The 15,295-nt window shown below is 39.2% G+C and overlaps 1 protein-coding gene across 1 annotated transcript; it reads right to left on the bottom strand.

Moving 5' to 3' along the window:
* Nucleotides 1-320: 320 nt before the first annotated feature.
* LOC112246003 (sorting nexin-8) lies at nucleotides 321-14,511 on the bottom strand (the record flags this gene model as incomplete). Its single annotated transcript, XM_024414264.2, has 13 exons — nucleotides 321-1,811; nucleotides 2,022-2,171; nucleotides 2,688-2,837; nucleotides 3,188-3,256; nucleotides 3,353-3,482; nucleotides 3,728-3,888; nucleotides 3,985-4,065; nucleotides 4,199-4,335; nucleotides 6,015-6,135; nucleotides 6,660-6,850; nucleotides 9,762-9,891; nucleotides 10,607-10,734; nucleotides 14,487-14,511. Coding segments are annotated over 13 exons (1,563 nt in total), but the record flags the coding sequence as incomplete, so codon positions are not given.
* Nucleotides 14,512-15,295: the final 784 nt, after the last annotated feature.

Here is a 15,295-nt window from a genome sequence, read left to right as displayed (position 1 = left end):
AAAGAACAGATTAAGCATTTGTTCCTCTTATTTAAGACTTGCCAAAAAAATAAGGTTATGAGAATATCTTATGTTGACACAATAATAACCTGTGAGGAACAAATTAACAGTTCCACAGAGGACAAAAAATAATGCATTGAATAACAAAACGTATTGGCCCAGAGCTCTTTAATATAACTCAGTTCTAATTGGGAGACAACATTTTGTTACACAGCCTCATTCATGTACTTTAATTACATGTAAAACACATGCAATTTGCACATCCTGCAAGAACAGGTTACGTAAAACCTTCAAAATTGTGAGTGGAAAACTGAATTCTTCATCAGATCAAATAATGAGAAACTTTACCAACATAATCTTATGCTTTAGACATGGAATCAATGTATACTGTTGAATAAGAGGACAAATCATTGGGTATATTATTGAAAAAGATTAAATATAGTTTTCTTCAAATCTACATTAAGTTAACACTGAACCACCATTGCAGCTCAATTCAAACTGAAACATTGCAAACATGTCAGAAGCGTTAACACAGAGCACATTTAATTTCTACCTGAAATAAAATATTACAGGATAATTACTTCATAATTGCACTAATGACTGTGACATTGGTATGTTCACCATTGGTCAGGTGGAGTGTTATATCAGCCATAAATCATTATTTACATTGACAAACTTCCTCTTGATAGCTTGCTCGGCTCATGCGTAGAAACTGAAGTAGCTTTTCACAGTACTGCAACTAAGATTCGATTGAAGCGAGGAATCTGAAGTCCTTTGCATGAACACAACAAGCTAGCAAGCCCAGTTGCACAAGTGTGGTCAGTAGGATGATTAATACTTATGTTGTACTTCCCAACAAATCACTGAATAGCATGCTGCTACTACATTTACTTTAATATATATTGGTTTGCCTGTCTTTATCAGAAATTAGATTCTAATCAGGGCAAAGCCTTTCTAAACATTTACGTTAGTCATTTTAAACACAAAAGGTTATATTGCCACCACCTGGCTGCGGCAAGGAAACCTATCGTCTCTGTGTGGCAACATCTTCAATCAGCTTAATTTGTGGATTCTTACATTCTTAAATTTGTCTGCCTGCAATAAGACACTACATTATACGTCAACATAGGCCAATGATCCTCCAAGAAGTGTAGGTAAGAAGTCCCTCATATGGTAAAGGCAGTGAGCTACAAAATAACACAGAAAGGTCCAGCTTTTCAACAAAATGTTCCCTATATATCAATTATGAAATCAATATTTTCCTCTCCTCATACAGCAATGCAGCAGTTCACATTCTTCAAAGCACTCTTCCACTTCCCAATGAGCTCCTTTGACTGATCAACCTCTGACATCCCTATTGAGGATGCACACACAGTATAATATATCTCGAGGTGCAGACCACATCCATTCATTGAAATCAGTGATATAGTGGTAAAAAAAAAAAAAAGTGGGTAAACTGATAGCCGGGTAGCAGAGAAAAAAGTAGCGCTCCCTAAACTTCAATGCATTTTTCCGCAAAAGATGGATAAACTGTCCCACAAAGAAATAAGTGAGTAAACTACATTTACTCACCACTGATTGATACTTAAGGCACAGTTTGTAGTGTCTTTCAAGGTTTTATGAAAACAGTTCACCATCAGTCCCTTCTGAGACTTTGACTGTCTCTTGGCTTGCAAAGCAGCATATTCGTCGCTCGTTGAGAGAGAAGGGGACATGGGTGTCTACTTGGGTGTAAGAGGAGGGGATTGCATTTCATCGACACCGAAGAGACACCCAAGCTTCTGCTGGAGATCATTCCACACGGCACCCATCTAGTTATCGAACAAACAAAGTAGTCTGTTACAGTGAAAGCATCCTCTGGCCAAAATTACAAGACGATCATCTTATAATTGTGTATCTATTAAAGATTAGAATCAACACACACACACACACACACACCAACCTATGAACTGTGTGCTCCACTACTTCAACTCAATCCTTAGAAATCCATGCCTGACACTATATTTCCAGGTGAGTCTCACCTCTTGGTGACCTTGGACCTGTGAGTTGACGAAGGCTCCCAGGATGTGAGAGGTGATGGGCAGGTATGTGAAGATGAGCTGAGTCTCTTGGTGAAGGCAGAACAGGGAGAAGTAGTTCCGCAGTTCCATGGTCTGAATGGCGTTCTCCTGCTGTTGGGGGAGGATACAAACCATTACTTCACAAACCACAACCATATGATGGTTATCAAGAGGAACAGCCTCATTGATCATAAGACTATGCTGTCACGGCCTTGTCTGTAGAAGTCAGTGTTGAAAAACATGACATATGAGATCCATTCTAAGGGCTGAAATGCCCAAATGTCAAATGCAATATCGTCCTAAAATGGTTTAGTATGAGAAATGTGGTAGGATATACAAGGACATCAATCCTTATACCAGGGTATCAATCAACTCCCCAATGATGGCATATAGGAAAATGCTGTTCCCTCCTTCCTCTCAATGTCAGAGAGGACAGTCTCTCCGAAGGAGGGAGGGTGGGTTGGCCTGTGATGTCAGGATAATGAAGATTAAATAATGTCAACAGTGTTGATTTGACATGTGACAACCCTGAGTAAATGAGGAAGGAAGAGTGTTTTCAAGCACACTGAGTGAGTGAGTGAGTGAGTGAGAGATCGAGAAGGAGGTAGAATGAATGAGAAAGAGAACCTGCACAATGCGAGACTCCAGTTGCTCCACTGACACCTGCTCTTTGGGCTGCACTGTGGCACTCATCATCTGCCTCTTCATCATACCGTACTTCTGCAGCGCTCTCTGGTGCTCGTGCAATACTCCTTTCTCATGCCGCTCACACAGATCCTATGGGATACAACAACACACACACACTGGGTAAGAAATGACTAAATAACTACCCTATTTTTTAAAACATTATAGTCATTTAACAGACACTCTTCTCCAGCGCGGCTTACAGTAAGTAGTGAGTACATACTTTTTCGTGCTGGTCCCCCATGGGAATCGAACCCACGACCCTGGCGTTGCAAGCACCATGCTCTACCAACTGAGCCACATGGGTCAAAGATGTTTTGCTAACACTCTAAATTAAGTTGCTGTTATACCTGTGTAGTACATTTGTAATAATACTGGTAACATTGCATTAACATGATTCATAGTTCTTCAGTAACTGCATATTTTACATTTCTCAAACTCACTCTGTATGATTGCAGCAAATCCAAGAATAGATTCAGTTTTTCCACAACATCGTCCTCTTCTCTCCTCCCCTTAAGATATCAATGAATGAATTATGTTTTGCACGCAGGTAGTTTGGCAATAGCACTGTAGAGCAGGCGGTACGTATACAGTGAGCTGGATTGTACCTGCTGAGCACCTTTGTCGGCTAGCAGAGCAAACTCCACGGAAAGGCCTTTCAGAGACTGACGGAGAATGCCCCAGGTGCTTTTGGATGAAGCCAGAGAGGGAATGGGTGAACCATCTGAGCCCAGTGTACTGCAACAGAAAGCATAACTAGAGAAGCTGGACCAGTACGGTGTCTTGGCTGACAAAAACGATTTGAAGTGAAACCCGGAAAAGGAAAAGAAAACAAATCCTTTACAATTGCCAACATTTTCTTCCCCAAAACTGTTGTATGGGTGGGGTAGCTAGCATAATACATTTCCTTGGGCCAAAACACTTGCGTAGAGAGGGGCGATAGAGAAAGAGAGCTTTATGCCCTTAAATGCTGAGTTCTGTACCTGAGCTCCCTTCCAAACATTAGCAAATCAGTGGCGTTTTCCTTGGAGCGCTCTGCCATCTTTTCTGCCCGGTCCCGCAGCTTGTGAAAGCTGTTGTGGATATTCCTGATCAGTTCTCTGCTTGATGAAAACTGGGCCTGGATATCAGCTGGGAGATAATCCTACAGCACAGATGTACCAAGACTCACACTGCTGTGTCTCAGTAGGATATCAAATAGTCATTTGATGCACTATTTCATAATAGAAACAATACAAACCTTTGCCAGAGTTGCCATTGTATTAGTCATGAATTCATCTCCCATTTTCTTGCAAGCATCACGCATTTTCACTTGAACATCCTGAGAGTAAGAGAGAGAGAGAGTAAAGTTGTGTGAGCAGTACAGTCATTATCCATGGCAAGCCCAATGTGAACTTGGCATAGACAACTAGCAGAGATGAACCAAGGTGGTCTTTTCAGTAGCAGAGACGTACCGAGCCGTTGAAGGTGAGAAAGGTCTTGACCAGTTCGTCCTCAGAGAAGAAGGGGTGTCGTGCCACTAAGTTGATGAACCGGCCCAGAGCACGCCGCCTTCCCTCTATAAAGTCCCTCTCAGACATGGAGGTCAGGACTGTAGACAGACAGAGGTCAGAGCTCAGTTAAAGAGCCAGCATATTCAGTTGTTCTGCTTCCGTAAAACAGAAGATATCATACCGTTTTATGTAATACAGTCAGGGCTGGCTCTTGAAGTAACTAATCAACCTGGATTACTTTTTAAAAAGTGTAATCGGATTACTTACATTCTGGAAAAACAGCTAATTGCTTGACGGGATTACTTCATCTATCTTTTCATCTATCTATTGATTTGATTTGATATACTTCACCTTGATAAAACTTTGTCATCATTGCTGTCATTTAGCGTACCATCAGCACTTCTCACATGCTCTCAGAGATTATATTGTTCTGCTGATCGCCCATCAAGGGTGGATGGCTTCTTATGTGGTTGAATGAATGGGTAAGGCTTCCAAAACATTTACACTTGGCTCACTGGTCAATCATCTGGACTACAGAGTTCCTGCTTGCTGCTTTGAAGCAGTGCAGTTTCAAACTCTCTTTCCTTTATGAAATGCTTTCTGATTGCACAATATTTCAAAATGTAGCCCTAATCATGGGAAAAACACTATTGAATGCCACCAATGTTGATACTGTTTAAAAGAAAAAGGGTCTAAGCTTTCTGGTCTGAATTGTATTTAATATTCAACAAAGGGCACTCACGTCGGGCATTCAAGGTTGGTGTATAGGCATATAGATTAAATGTACTGTTAGATATACATTTACATCAATAATATGCTATATTTTGAGTTAGTGATCTGGCTAACCAATTCCTCAGCTGGTGAATTAGTCCCATATAAACTAGCCTCAAAATGTAAATTAGTGCCCAAAAAGATGTAGACAAATGAATATCTATTGAACAAAAAAATATATAACAATTCTGTAACCCTATTTTCATAGTAAAATAATAACAATTGCCTAGTTGCCATACCCCAAATCCTTGACAATCACCAGTTTAGGTTGCAAATTAAAATAGCTGGAATCATGCAGTTGTACTTGAACATGATGTTAGAATAAACCATGTATTTCTTGAATCATACCATGTTAGTATTCTAGTACACCTCTGAATAAAAAACGCTGAATTGCTTTATAAGACGATAAGGCGACCATTGTTTTCTATTGCGTGACCCGACAGCAATTGTGGTGCAACCAAATCATGGGCTGGTGCCAACAAGTGAAAATGTTAGTATGGAGCCCTGTGACTATGCTCTTACACATAGAATATAACATGAATTATAGGATCTTTAAGCTTTACTCTCACCCCATTTGGAAATAATCATGTTACTAAATTAAAGAATACTACATTAAATCAACAGTTTTAAGCGTTTGCAAATATGTCTGGATGCTAGAAGTGAAAGTAAGGCAAAAGTAATCAAAAATGTAATTGGATTAGGTTACTTATTTGGAGTAATTCAAATGATTATTTATCATGTAACTGTAATCAGTAACGGATTACATTTTTCAAGTTATCCGCCCAACCCTGAATAAAGTAATAACAATGGTATCTAATAATGGTAATATGAAGACAGAGTTCATGTCTGCTGTGGGAACACAGGTGAAGTTGGATTAATAGAATTGGAGTTTCTTTGGAGCAGCGGGACCCCCAGCTCTGATGCAGAGTGGAACACTATTATTTACAGATCAAAGCCTCACTCTCCTCCTAATAATCAAACGTTCTGACTGACATCCTCTATTTACCTCCTTTCAGCATTCTCTTAGGCGGCAGTGCAGGCACCATTCTGTAGGCAAACCTCTGCAGCAATAGCTCGTGGAAGACATCGAAATCAGTGTACCGCCGGTAAACAGAGATCTTAAAATGCTGAAAAAGTTCAAACAAATATTATCTGTGAATAACAGAGATGTGCAAAATAACATAATGCTTTGGGTTGTGAATTCAACAAATATATTGACAATGGATGTGTTTGACATGGGTTGGCTTTAGTTCATACTGTTTGGGAATGCTCACTGCACCGAAACAACACCAGCTCTGTTCAGCTTAGGCATCCAGTGTAAACGATGCAATGTACTGTATGTATACATTCATTCTTAGATGGACCCTTACCAACAAGCATTAAAGCCATTCGTTTCACCAAGCCAAAAATGCAGAAATAATTGAGGAGCCAGGAACATAGCCAGAGGGAATTACAGGCTTTTTGGAGTTATGATCAAAATTCCTATACAAAAATATGTTGCTTGTAATGCACAATTGTGACCTATTTGAAGTAACAAGGTAAATACATGGTAAAGTATGTGCTTGACCTTTTCTATGAATCATTTCCTTGACTGTTCTTGTAACAAAGGCCATTTATGTTACTCTCATATGTAATTAAATGCAGCCTTCACCTGGCTAGTGATCTGGTACTCCACGTGTTTGAGGAACAGACCCTTCTTTTCAGGAATTAGCTCCACCTGGACTGTCTCCCTGGCAAGCAGCTTGCCCAGGGTCTGGGGCACCGTGAGGGGGCTCTCCTGAGTTGGCTGCATCCTCAGAGTCTGGAGGACCTTGAACTCGCCAAGTTGGGGCTTAGGGAACTCTGTCAAATCAAACATGAGTAACCAATGCTCTCATCTACTCATTTCTCTAGAAGGCAATCAGCACAGCTATGCTCACAGACAAAGTGTAAACATCCAGCTCTATTGAACTAATAGACATCATTTATGATTTCCTGTAGTGCAGGTTTGAATATTTAAAAAATGCTCATACACACATCCAAGTTGTGTGGGAAAAGCAAGCATGTTCCAGAGTACATTTGACATTTCACCTTAGTTGCCCTCTGATCCCTCAGACACTTGAAATCTCCCACTCACATTTTTTTGGCTACATCTATTTAATCAAGGGAGCCCAATTGAGAACAGTGTCTCATTTGCAATGGTGCCTGAGGACACACTTGCGTGAACTCATTTACCAACAGAGTTTTAAACTGCCCTATCGGCACCAGGGAATCAAGGTGGAAATTGTTTGTAAGGTATTCCAGAACTGTGGTGCGTTAAAACTAAAGGCGAATGTACCAAACTTTGTGGAGACAACCGGGACCTCAAGAGTTAAGAAAACCTCGGAACGGGATTGGTATCTCATATTGAAATATTTCAACAGGGAAGTGAGGTATGTTGGAATCTTGTGGCGCAGAGCTTTGTAAACAAGGAGTAATAAAGTAATCTACAGGATTTTCATGAGGTCCAGCCAACCTTCTGATACATGATGCAGTGATGAGTATTAAACCTGTCAGTGAAACGCGCTACGGTAGATAGCATCCAACGGTTTAAGAGTAGTGGCTTGCTGCAGTCTGGTAAAAGTATTTGCCCCCTTTCAGATTCTCAATTTGTGGCATATTTTTGATACTGAATGTTATCAGAACTTCAACCAAAACCTAATATTAGATAAAGGGAACCTGAGTTTACAAATAACAAAAAAAGTTATGCTTATTTTATTAATTTAATTCACACAATTATGCAACACCCAATTCCCCTGCGTGAAAAAATGAATTGCCCCTTACACTCAATAACTAGTTGTGACACCTTTAGCTGCAATGACTGCAACCAAATACTTCCTGTTGTTGTTGATCAGTATCTCACATCGCCTGAGGCAGAAAAGCATCCCCAAACCATCACACTACCACCACCATGCTTAACCGTTGTCATGAGGTTCTTACTGTGGAATGCAGTGTTTGGTTTTCGTCAGCATATGTTATCCAAGTTTGCCAAAAAGCCCCCAGAGACACCTGGATAATCATCAAGACTCTTGGAAGATTGTTCGATGATTGATTCAAAAGTTTTACTTTTTGGACAACATGCCTGAGTATGCCTGACGAAAACCAAAAACTGCATTCCACATTATGGTGGTGGTGGTGGTGGTGTGATGGTTTGAGGATGCTTTGCTGCCTCAGGACCTGTACGACATCCCTTAATAGAAGGAACCATGAATTCTGCTCTGTATCAGATTATTCTACAGGAGAATGTTAGGCCATCCGTCTGCATGCTGAAGCTGAAGCACAGCTGGGTAATGCATCAAGACAATGATCCAAAACACACAATTAAGTCTACATGGCTAAAAAGCAATACATTTTACGTTTTGGAATGGCCTAGTCAAAGTCCAGACCTCATCCTAATTGAGATGTTGTGGCAGGACTTGAAACAAGCAGTTCATGCTTGAAAACCCACAAATGTTGCTGAGTTACAACAGTTCTTCATGAAAGAGTGGTCCAAAATTCCCCCACAGTGACGTGAGACTGGTAAACAACTACACAAAGTATTTGGTTGGAGTCATTGCAGTTAAAAGGTGGCACAACCAGTTATTGAGTGTAAGGGGGCAACTACTTTTTCACACAGGGGCATTGGGTGTGGCATACTTTTTACATTTATTTCATAAATAAGGTTATGTAATTGTTGTGTTATTTGTTCACTCAGGTTCCCTTTATCTAATATTAGGATTTGGTTGAAGATCTGATAATATTCAGTATCAAAAATATGCAAAAGTAAAGAAAATTAGAAAGGGGTAAAAAATACTTTTTCACAGCACTATATATACATAGTAAAGAGCACAGGTCCCAATACCAATGCCTGCGGTACACCTTTCGTAATATTGAGGAAACTAGACTTGACATTAGAAAGCACACATGACTCTCCCTAAACTCAAATGTCTCTTAAGTCTTTCAAACAATTATGATGGTGTGATTCATGTGATCCTGAATGTAGCCCTCCTTGACATTCCACAGAGATATGAGCAGAGTTAATAGTCCTCCTACAACAACCAAGAAACCAGCTCTACCATAGCTCAGCAGAGAAAACGTGACATCAATTTCACAGAAAGCAGTCAGCTGCCATATTGGCAGCACTTGAAATAACACAGAGGGCCCTAAATAATCATATGAGCTTTGGAACAGAGCTCTAACTCAGGGCTGTGTTCGGAGTAATGGCTACCTCTGAAAAACAAAAGACGACGACTCCTCTCCAACTTAAGTACACTGTAACACTCAAAATCCTAGCCGCAGAATACAATCAAGAAATACAAGTGTACTTAAGAGAGAGGGAAGAGTTCTTCCTGTAACTTTCATAATGATTTTCACAGAGCTGTTCCAGAGGAATAAAAAATGGCAGGGAAAGGTCTTTTACAGAGACATGGGAAGGGAGCTGGTGTATTCCCGGACGCAATGCCCAGAGGTTAGAGGAAACCGGCCAACAAATACAACACACTATGATAAAACTAGGACCAGCTTTTAAGCACAGCACACTTGCTTCTTTTGTGTGCAAATTCAATGTGTACTTTAGCTTGTCACATGCATATTCAACTTCACACAAGAAATATATAGTGAACTGAACTTTCTCACACAAGCTGTTCATAGGGGTCACAAAGGTTTTTGACCTTAGATACTAAACAGCCAAGCTACTCATTAAGCTACACATTTACTGCTATGTCCTCCCTTGAAAACAACTCGTTAAAAGGCTTACCTTGTATGCAGTTCTCTAAGAGTTTCGGGCTTGGTTGCTTTCCTTGCTGAGCAAGCGCGATCAACACCAGTGCTTTATATAGGGACAACTTGCTTAAGAATCCATCAGTGTAGTCAACATGCTCAGCAATCTGAAAAAGACAAGGACATTACAGGACTCTCTTAACAGGTCATTGCTCGATCCAAGGTATAAATTCAGCAGTGGTTGACAAGAAAATGCAGAACACACTTTAGTAATGATATAATACAGTAAGAAACATCAAACTGAACCATGAGGTCTCAGCTGAAATACATCAATGAAGTGTTTCCATGGATAACGTGTAACACGTTGTATTATTCATGTCCCATGTGCTCTTGAATAACTCAACTTTTAAATGCCATCCCCTCAAATACCATCACTTTTCAGTAAGCTTTACTGAAGCAAATACCACTATTTAAATGGCAGCAAGGAGATAGTTAGCAGAAACCGCCCTTTCTAATAACTGGTGTTGGAACTAGTATTGTAATTACCCCCTTAGTACTTAGTGGTAAAACAAATATAGGCTTTGAATAGAGTTGAATGGTTTGTATCAAAGAGCGCTAGATGTTTTTCAAGACTTTTCTGTTTAGGGTCTACTTCCTGTTCTGCAGAATGTCTTGTTCACTTTTCTTGGAGTTCCAAGAAGGGAAGAGGATAGAAAACCAATAGGTCTAATACATAACAAACCAGCCTGTGCTTCTGTTTCATAACAACAAAAACTTGAGCCTAAAAAAAAACAACCACAAACAGCCAGAACTCCCTTTCCACATTTGGCGGCCATTCTAAATCATAGATGTGACAACAAGTAAAGAAAACGTTGTGTTCACCTGGCCCTGCACAGCACTGGGGAGATCTGTTCTGCTGAGCAACCTCTGGAAGACCTCCACCTGCACTCGTTCCTCTATCTTACTCCGGATGGCCTCATACACCTCCCTGTAGTATGGAGGCACTGATCCTGACAGAGGAGGTGCACAAACCATTAGGCATGGATTTATGTGGATGAAGACATTTTTATTAATTGCATGACTTGTGGTTAAACATCATGGCAAGATCGATTTCATTTAACCTACACAAAATCAAATGTATTGGTCGCGTACACATATTTTGCAAATGTTATCGCAGGTGCAACGAAATGCTTGTTTATAGCTCCAACAGTGCAGTAAAACCTAACAATACAGAAATACACACACTCCAAAAGAAATATCAGAATGAGCAATGTCAGAGTCCGACAATAAAAATATATATATATATATATATATAGATATTTTACACATTGTACAAAACATTAAGAACACCTGCTCTAGGTGAATCCAGGTGAAAGCTATGATCCCTTATTGATGTCACTTGTTAAATCCACTTAAAATCAGTGTAGATGAAGGAGAGGAGACAGGTTAAAGAAGGATTTTTAAGCCTTGAGACATGGATTGTGTATGTGTACCATTCAGAGGGTGAATGAGCAAGAAAAAATATTTAAGTGCCTTTGAACAGGGTATGGTAGTAGGTGTCAGGCACACCAGTTTGCGTCAAGAATTGCAACGCTGCTGGGTTTTTCACGCTCAACAGTTTCCGTGTGTATCAAGAATGGTCCACCACCCAAAGGACATCCAGTCAACTTGACACAACTGTGGGAAGCATTGGAGTCAACATGGGTCAGCATCAACATGGAACAAGGTGTTCCTAATGTTTGGTATACTCAGTGTATATTTATATAATGGTGTGAAACTATGGACAGTATACGAATAGAAAAGGTGTGTACAGCAGTAGTTATATAAGATGAGCCTTGACTAGAATACAGTATATACATATGAAGTGGGTAAAACAGTATGTAAACATAATTAAAGTGGCCAGTGTTCAATGACTATGTACACAGGGCAGCAGTCTCGAAGGTGCAGGTAGGGCTGAATTCTGGGCTTATAAAATTATACCTAGGCTAAAAAATAAGCCTTCAACATAAGGGGCCACTAATAATATAATTATTTTATCAAAATAGATTAACCTGCATTTTTGCAAAATCACTGATCTGGCTTTCAAATCAGTCTACGAAAATGCAATTCTTGTTATAATTTTTACCAGAATCATGCACATCCACTAAAAAATGACCAACTTCTCGTAACGGCATTATAGAAAAATAAAGGTGTAAAATGTAACTTTTTGGGCAAACCAGCATGTTCACATAGAAATGTGTGTTATAGATCTGTCATTCGTGGAAAGCAAGTCTAAGAAGCGGTAGATCTATTTTATTTGCGCTATTTCTATGCTTCCTGTACTTAAGTTTCGTTTTTGCGTTTTTTTTACTTTACGTTTTGTACATCAGCTTCAAACAGCTGAAAACACAATATTTTTCTTTTGGAAAATATATTTCACAGTGGTTTAGATGGTACAATGATGCTCTCCACTATATTTGCTTGTTTTGTCACAAACTGAAATTAGGCCAACTATTCAAATTTTAGTAACCAGGAAATGGCTGAGTGATTTCTGCATAGTGCATCTTTAACACAGATCTCATAAACAATCTCAAGCACCAGCCCACCTGCTAGTGAGTAGCCAGATAATATTTATATTTAAAGTCTAGCCAACTTGGATCTACAGTGCATTTTGTTGTGTTACAGCCTTAATTTAAAATGTATTAAATTGAGATTTTGTGTCACTGGTCCACACACACACAGTACCCCATAACGTCAAATTGTAATTTTGTTTTTAGAAATGTTTACTGGTTAAAAATGAAAAGCTGAAATGTCTTGAGTGAATAAGCATTCAACCCCTGTTACTGCAAGCCTAAATAGGTTCAGGAGTAAAGATTTGCTTAACAAGTTACATAATAAGTTGCATGGATTTACTCTGTGTGCAATGATAGTGTTTAACATGAGTTTTGAATGACTACCTCATCTCTGTACCCCACACACTCTGTAAGGTCCCTCAGTCGAGCACTTAATTTCAAACACAGATTCCACCACAAAGACCAGGGAGGTTTCCCAATGTTCCTCAAAGAAGGGCACCTATTGGTAGATGGGTAAAAAAAAGCAGACATTTAATATCCCTTTGAGCATGGTGAAGTTATTAATTACACTTTCGATGGTGTGTCAATACACCCAGTCACTACAAAGATACAGGTGTCCTTCCTAACTCAGTTGCCAGGGAGGAAGGAAACTGCTCAGGGATTTCACAATGAGGCCAATGGTGATTTTAAAACAGTTACAGAGTTTAATGTCTGTGATAGGACAAAACTGAGGATGGATCAACAACAATGTAGTTACTCGACAATACTAACCTAAATGAGAGTTAAAAGAAGGAAGCCTGTACTGAAAAAAAATATTCAAAAACTTGCATCCTATTTGCAATAAGGCACTAAAGTATAACTGCAAAGAATCTGGCAAAGAAACAAACTTTATGTCCTGAATACAAAACAATGTCTAAGGCACCACTCCAGAATCTCCCATAAGTGTTCAATTGGGTTGAGATCTGGTGACTGAGACAACCATGGCATATGGTTTACATCGTTTTCATGCCCATCAAACCATACAGTGGCCAATCATGCTCTGTGGGATGGGTAGCCAAAATAACGGCCTGCCCCGCATTTTTATGCATGACCCTAAGCATGATAGGATGTTAATTGCTTAATTAACTCAGGAACCACCTGCTTTCAATATACTTTGTATCCCTCATTTCCATTATATGTAATTTTCATAATGAAAAAAAATAACTATCGACAACTTTCCTATGGTAGTCTGGGTACCAACTAACTTTCCACTCCTGTCATTTGCCAAGAGGCTGGTAAAAATAGAAGAAGCAAGACGGGAATCCTCTGCTCTCCCCACACCCAATGTTATGTTTACAATGATATGTATTAAGTCAGAATACCTAATGTTAGAATGTTTCTAATTAAATGTATGAATTAAATTAATGTTTTTCTATTAGTCTAATTTGCATAAATATTGTGATTGGATGATAGCTGTGAGGGTTATCGAATCAGGATCAAATTTTAATGATAGAATGTTCACATGAAGAGTACCTAAAGTCTCTTAGGGAAATGACAGGAGAGGCATGTAGTGGAATATAATAGCTAAATAGAAGACAACCAGGCTAGTCCTATGCTATGGAACGTTGAATACGTGAGTTGGACAGGTCATAGAAATATAATCTAGATTGTAATCCTATGGGACAGTAACATCCAAACCAGGTGAGAACATGACAATGAGCAGACCAATGCAACCGTACAGCAGCCTACCCTACTGTATATAAAAAAAACGAGTTCATCTGTCAAATCACCCTTAATTACACCTATATGTTCTTGTCTTACTGTTCTGTACTGTTATGTATTTGTACATTTTACGTGGACCTCAGGAAGAGTAGTTGCTGCATGTGCAGTAGCTAATGGGGATCCTAATAAACTAAACACCCTTGCTAAACTTGTAATCTAATGCTCAGATGAGTAGCCAGCATTTTACAATTCGAGGTAAACCTACTATATTACTGTTTATCTTAAATTGACAGGTTTTATAGTTACATCATGAATCGTAGGCTGCACTATTTAGCTCTAAACACTTCACACCGCGTTCTCTTAGTCTTAATTCAATGGACAAACATACCCCCCCCCGAAAAAAGAACACTATTTCGCCTGTCGCCACGTAGAACGTTTACAAAAAGTCGAAAACATATTCTTAAATCCAACATAAAGATGTGGAACATAACATGTATTTAGCAAATTACCTTCATTGAGCTCGCCTGCCACAGTTCAGATTGTCATGTGAGCACGACAGCACCTCCATGTGATTTCCTGAAGAAAAAACCTCGAATAATTTCCTATTTCTTAAAGTTGTAGTGAACTTTGGACTTTTGCCAGATTTCAGACCTTATGCAGCAGTACTGTATATGTCCAAACATTATTGTAGGCACTAGACAAGATATGGATGACTGCAAACTGGATATTAGGAATCCAGAACATAGGAGCATAGGTGAACAAGTGTTATTGTATATGGGCCCTCCCCCACAAAGGCTTGAAACACCTCAAATATGCCTCTGCCCTAGAATATAATTGCATTCCCATTCTCAGTCCAATTTTGGAAACCGAGCAATTATGACATAGCCTAACCGCAGTGGTGTAAAGTACTTAATTAAAAAATACTTTAGAGTACTACTTAAGTAGCTTTTTGGGATATATGTACTTTACTGTACTATTTATATTATTGACTTTTTACTTCACTACATTCCTAAAGAAAATGTTGTACTTTTTACTCCATACATTTTCCCTGGCATCCAAAAGGACTAGTTACAATTTGAATGCTTAGCAGTACAGGAGAAAGGTCAAATTCACACACTTATCAAGAGAAAGTCCCTGGTCATCCCTACTGCCTCTGATCTGGTGGACTCACTAAACATAAATGCTTCCTTTGTAAATTATGTCTCAGTGTTGGAGTGTGCCCCTGGCTGTCAAAAATAATAATAAAAAGGAAATCTGGTTTGCTAAATATAAGTAATTTGATCCATAGCATTTACTTTTATTTTGTACTTTTAGTCAA

The sequence above is a fragment of the Oncorhynchus tshawytscha genome, linkage group LG27 (genome assembly GCF_018296145.1).
Source record: "Oncorhynchus tshawytscha isolate Ot180627B linkage group LG27, Otsh_v2.0, whole genome shotgun sequence".
Lineage (NCBI taxonomy): Eukaryota > Metazoa > Chordata > Actinopteri > Salmoniformes > Salmonidae > Oncorhynchus > Oncorhynchus tshawytscha.
Note: the sequence above shows the minus strand (reverse complement) of the source record. Positions and strands in the feature narration are given on the sequence as shown.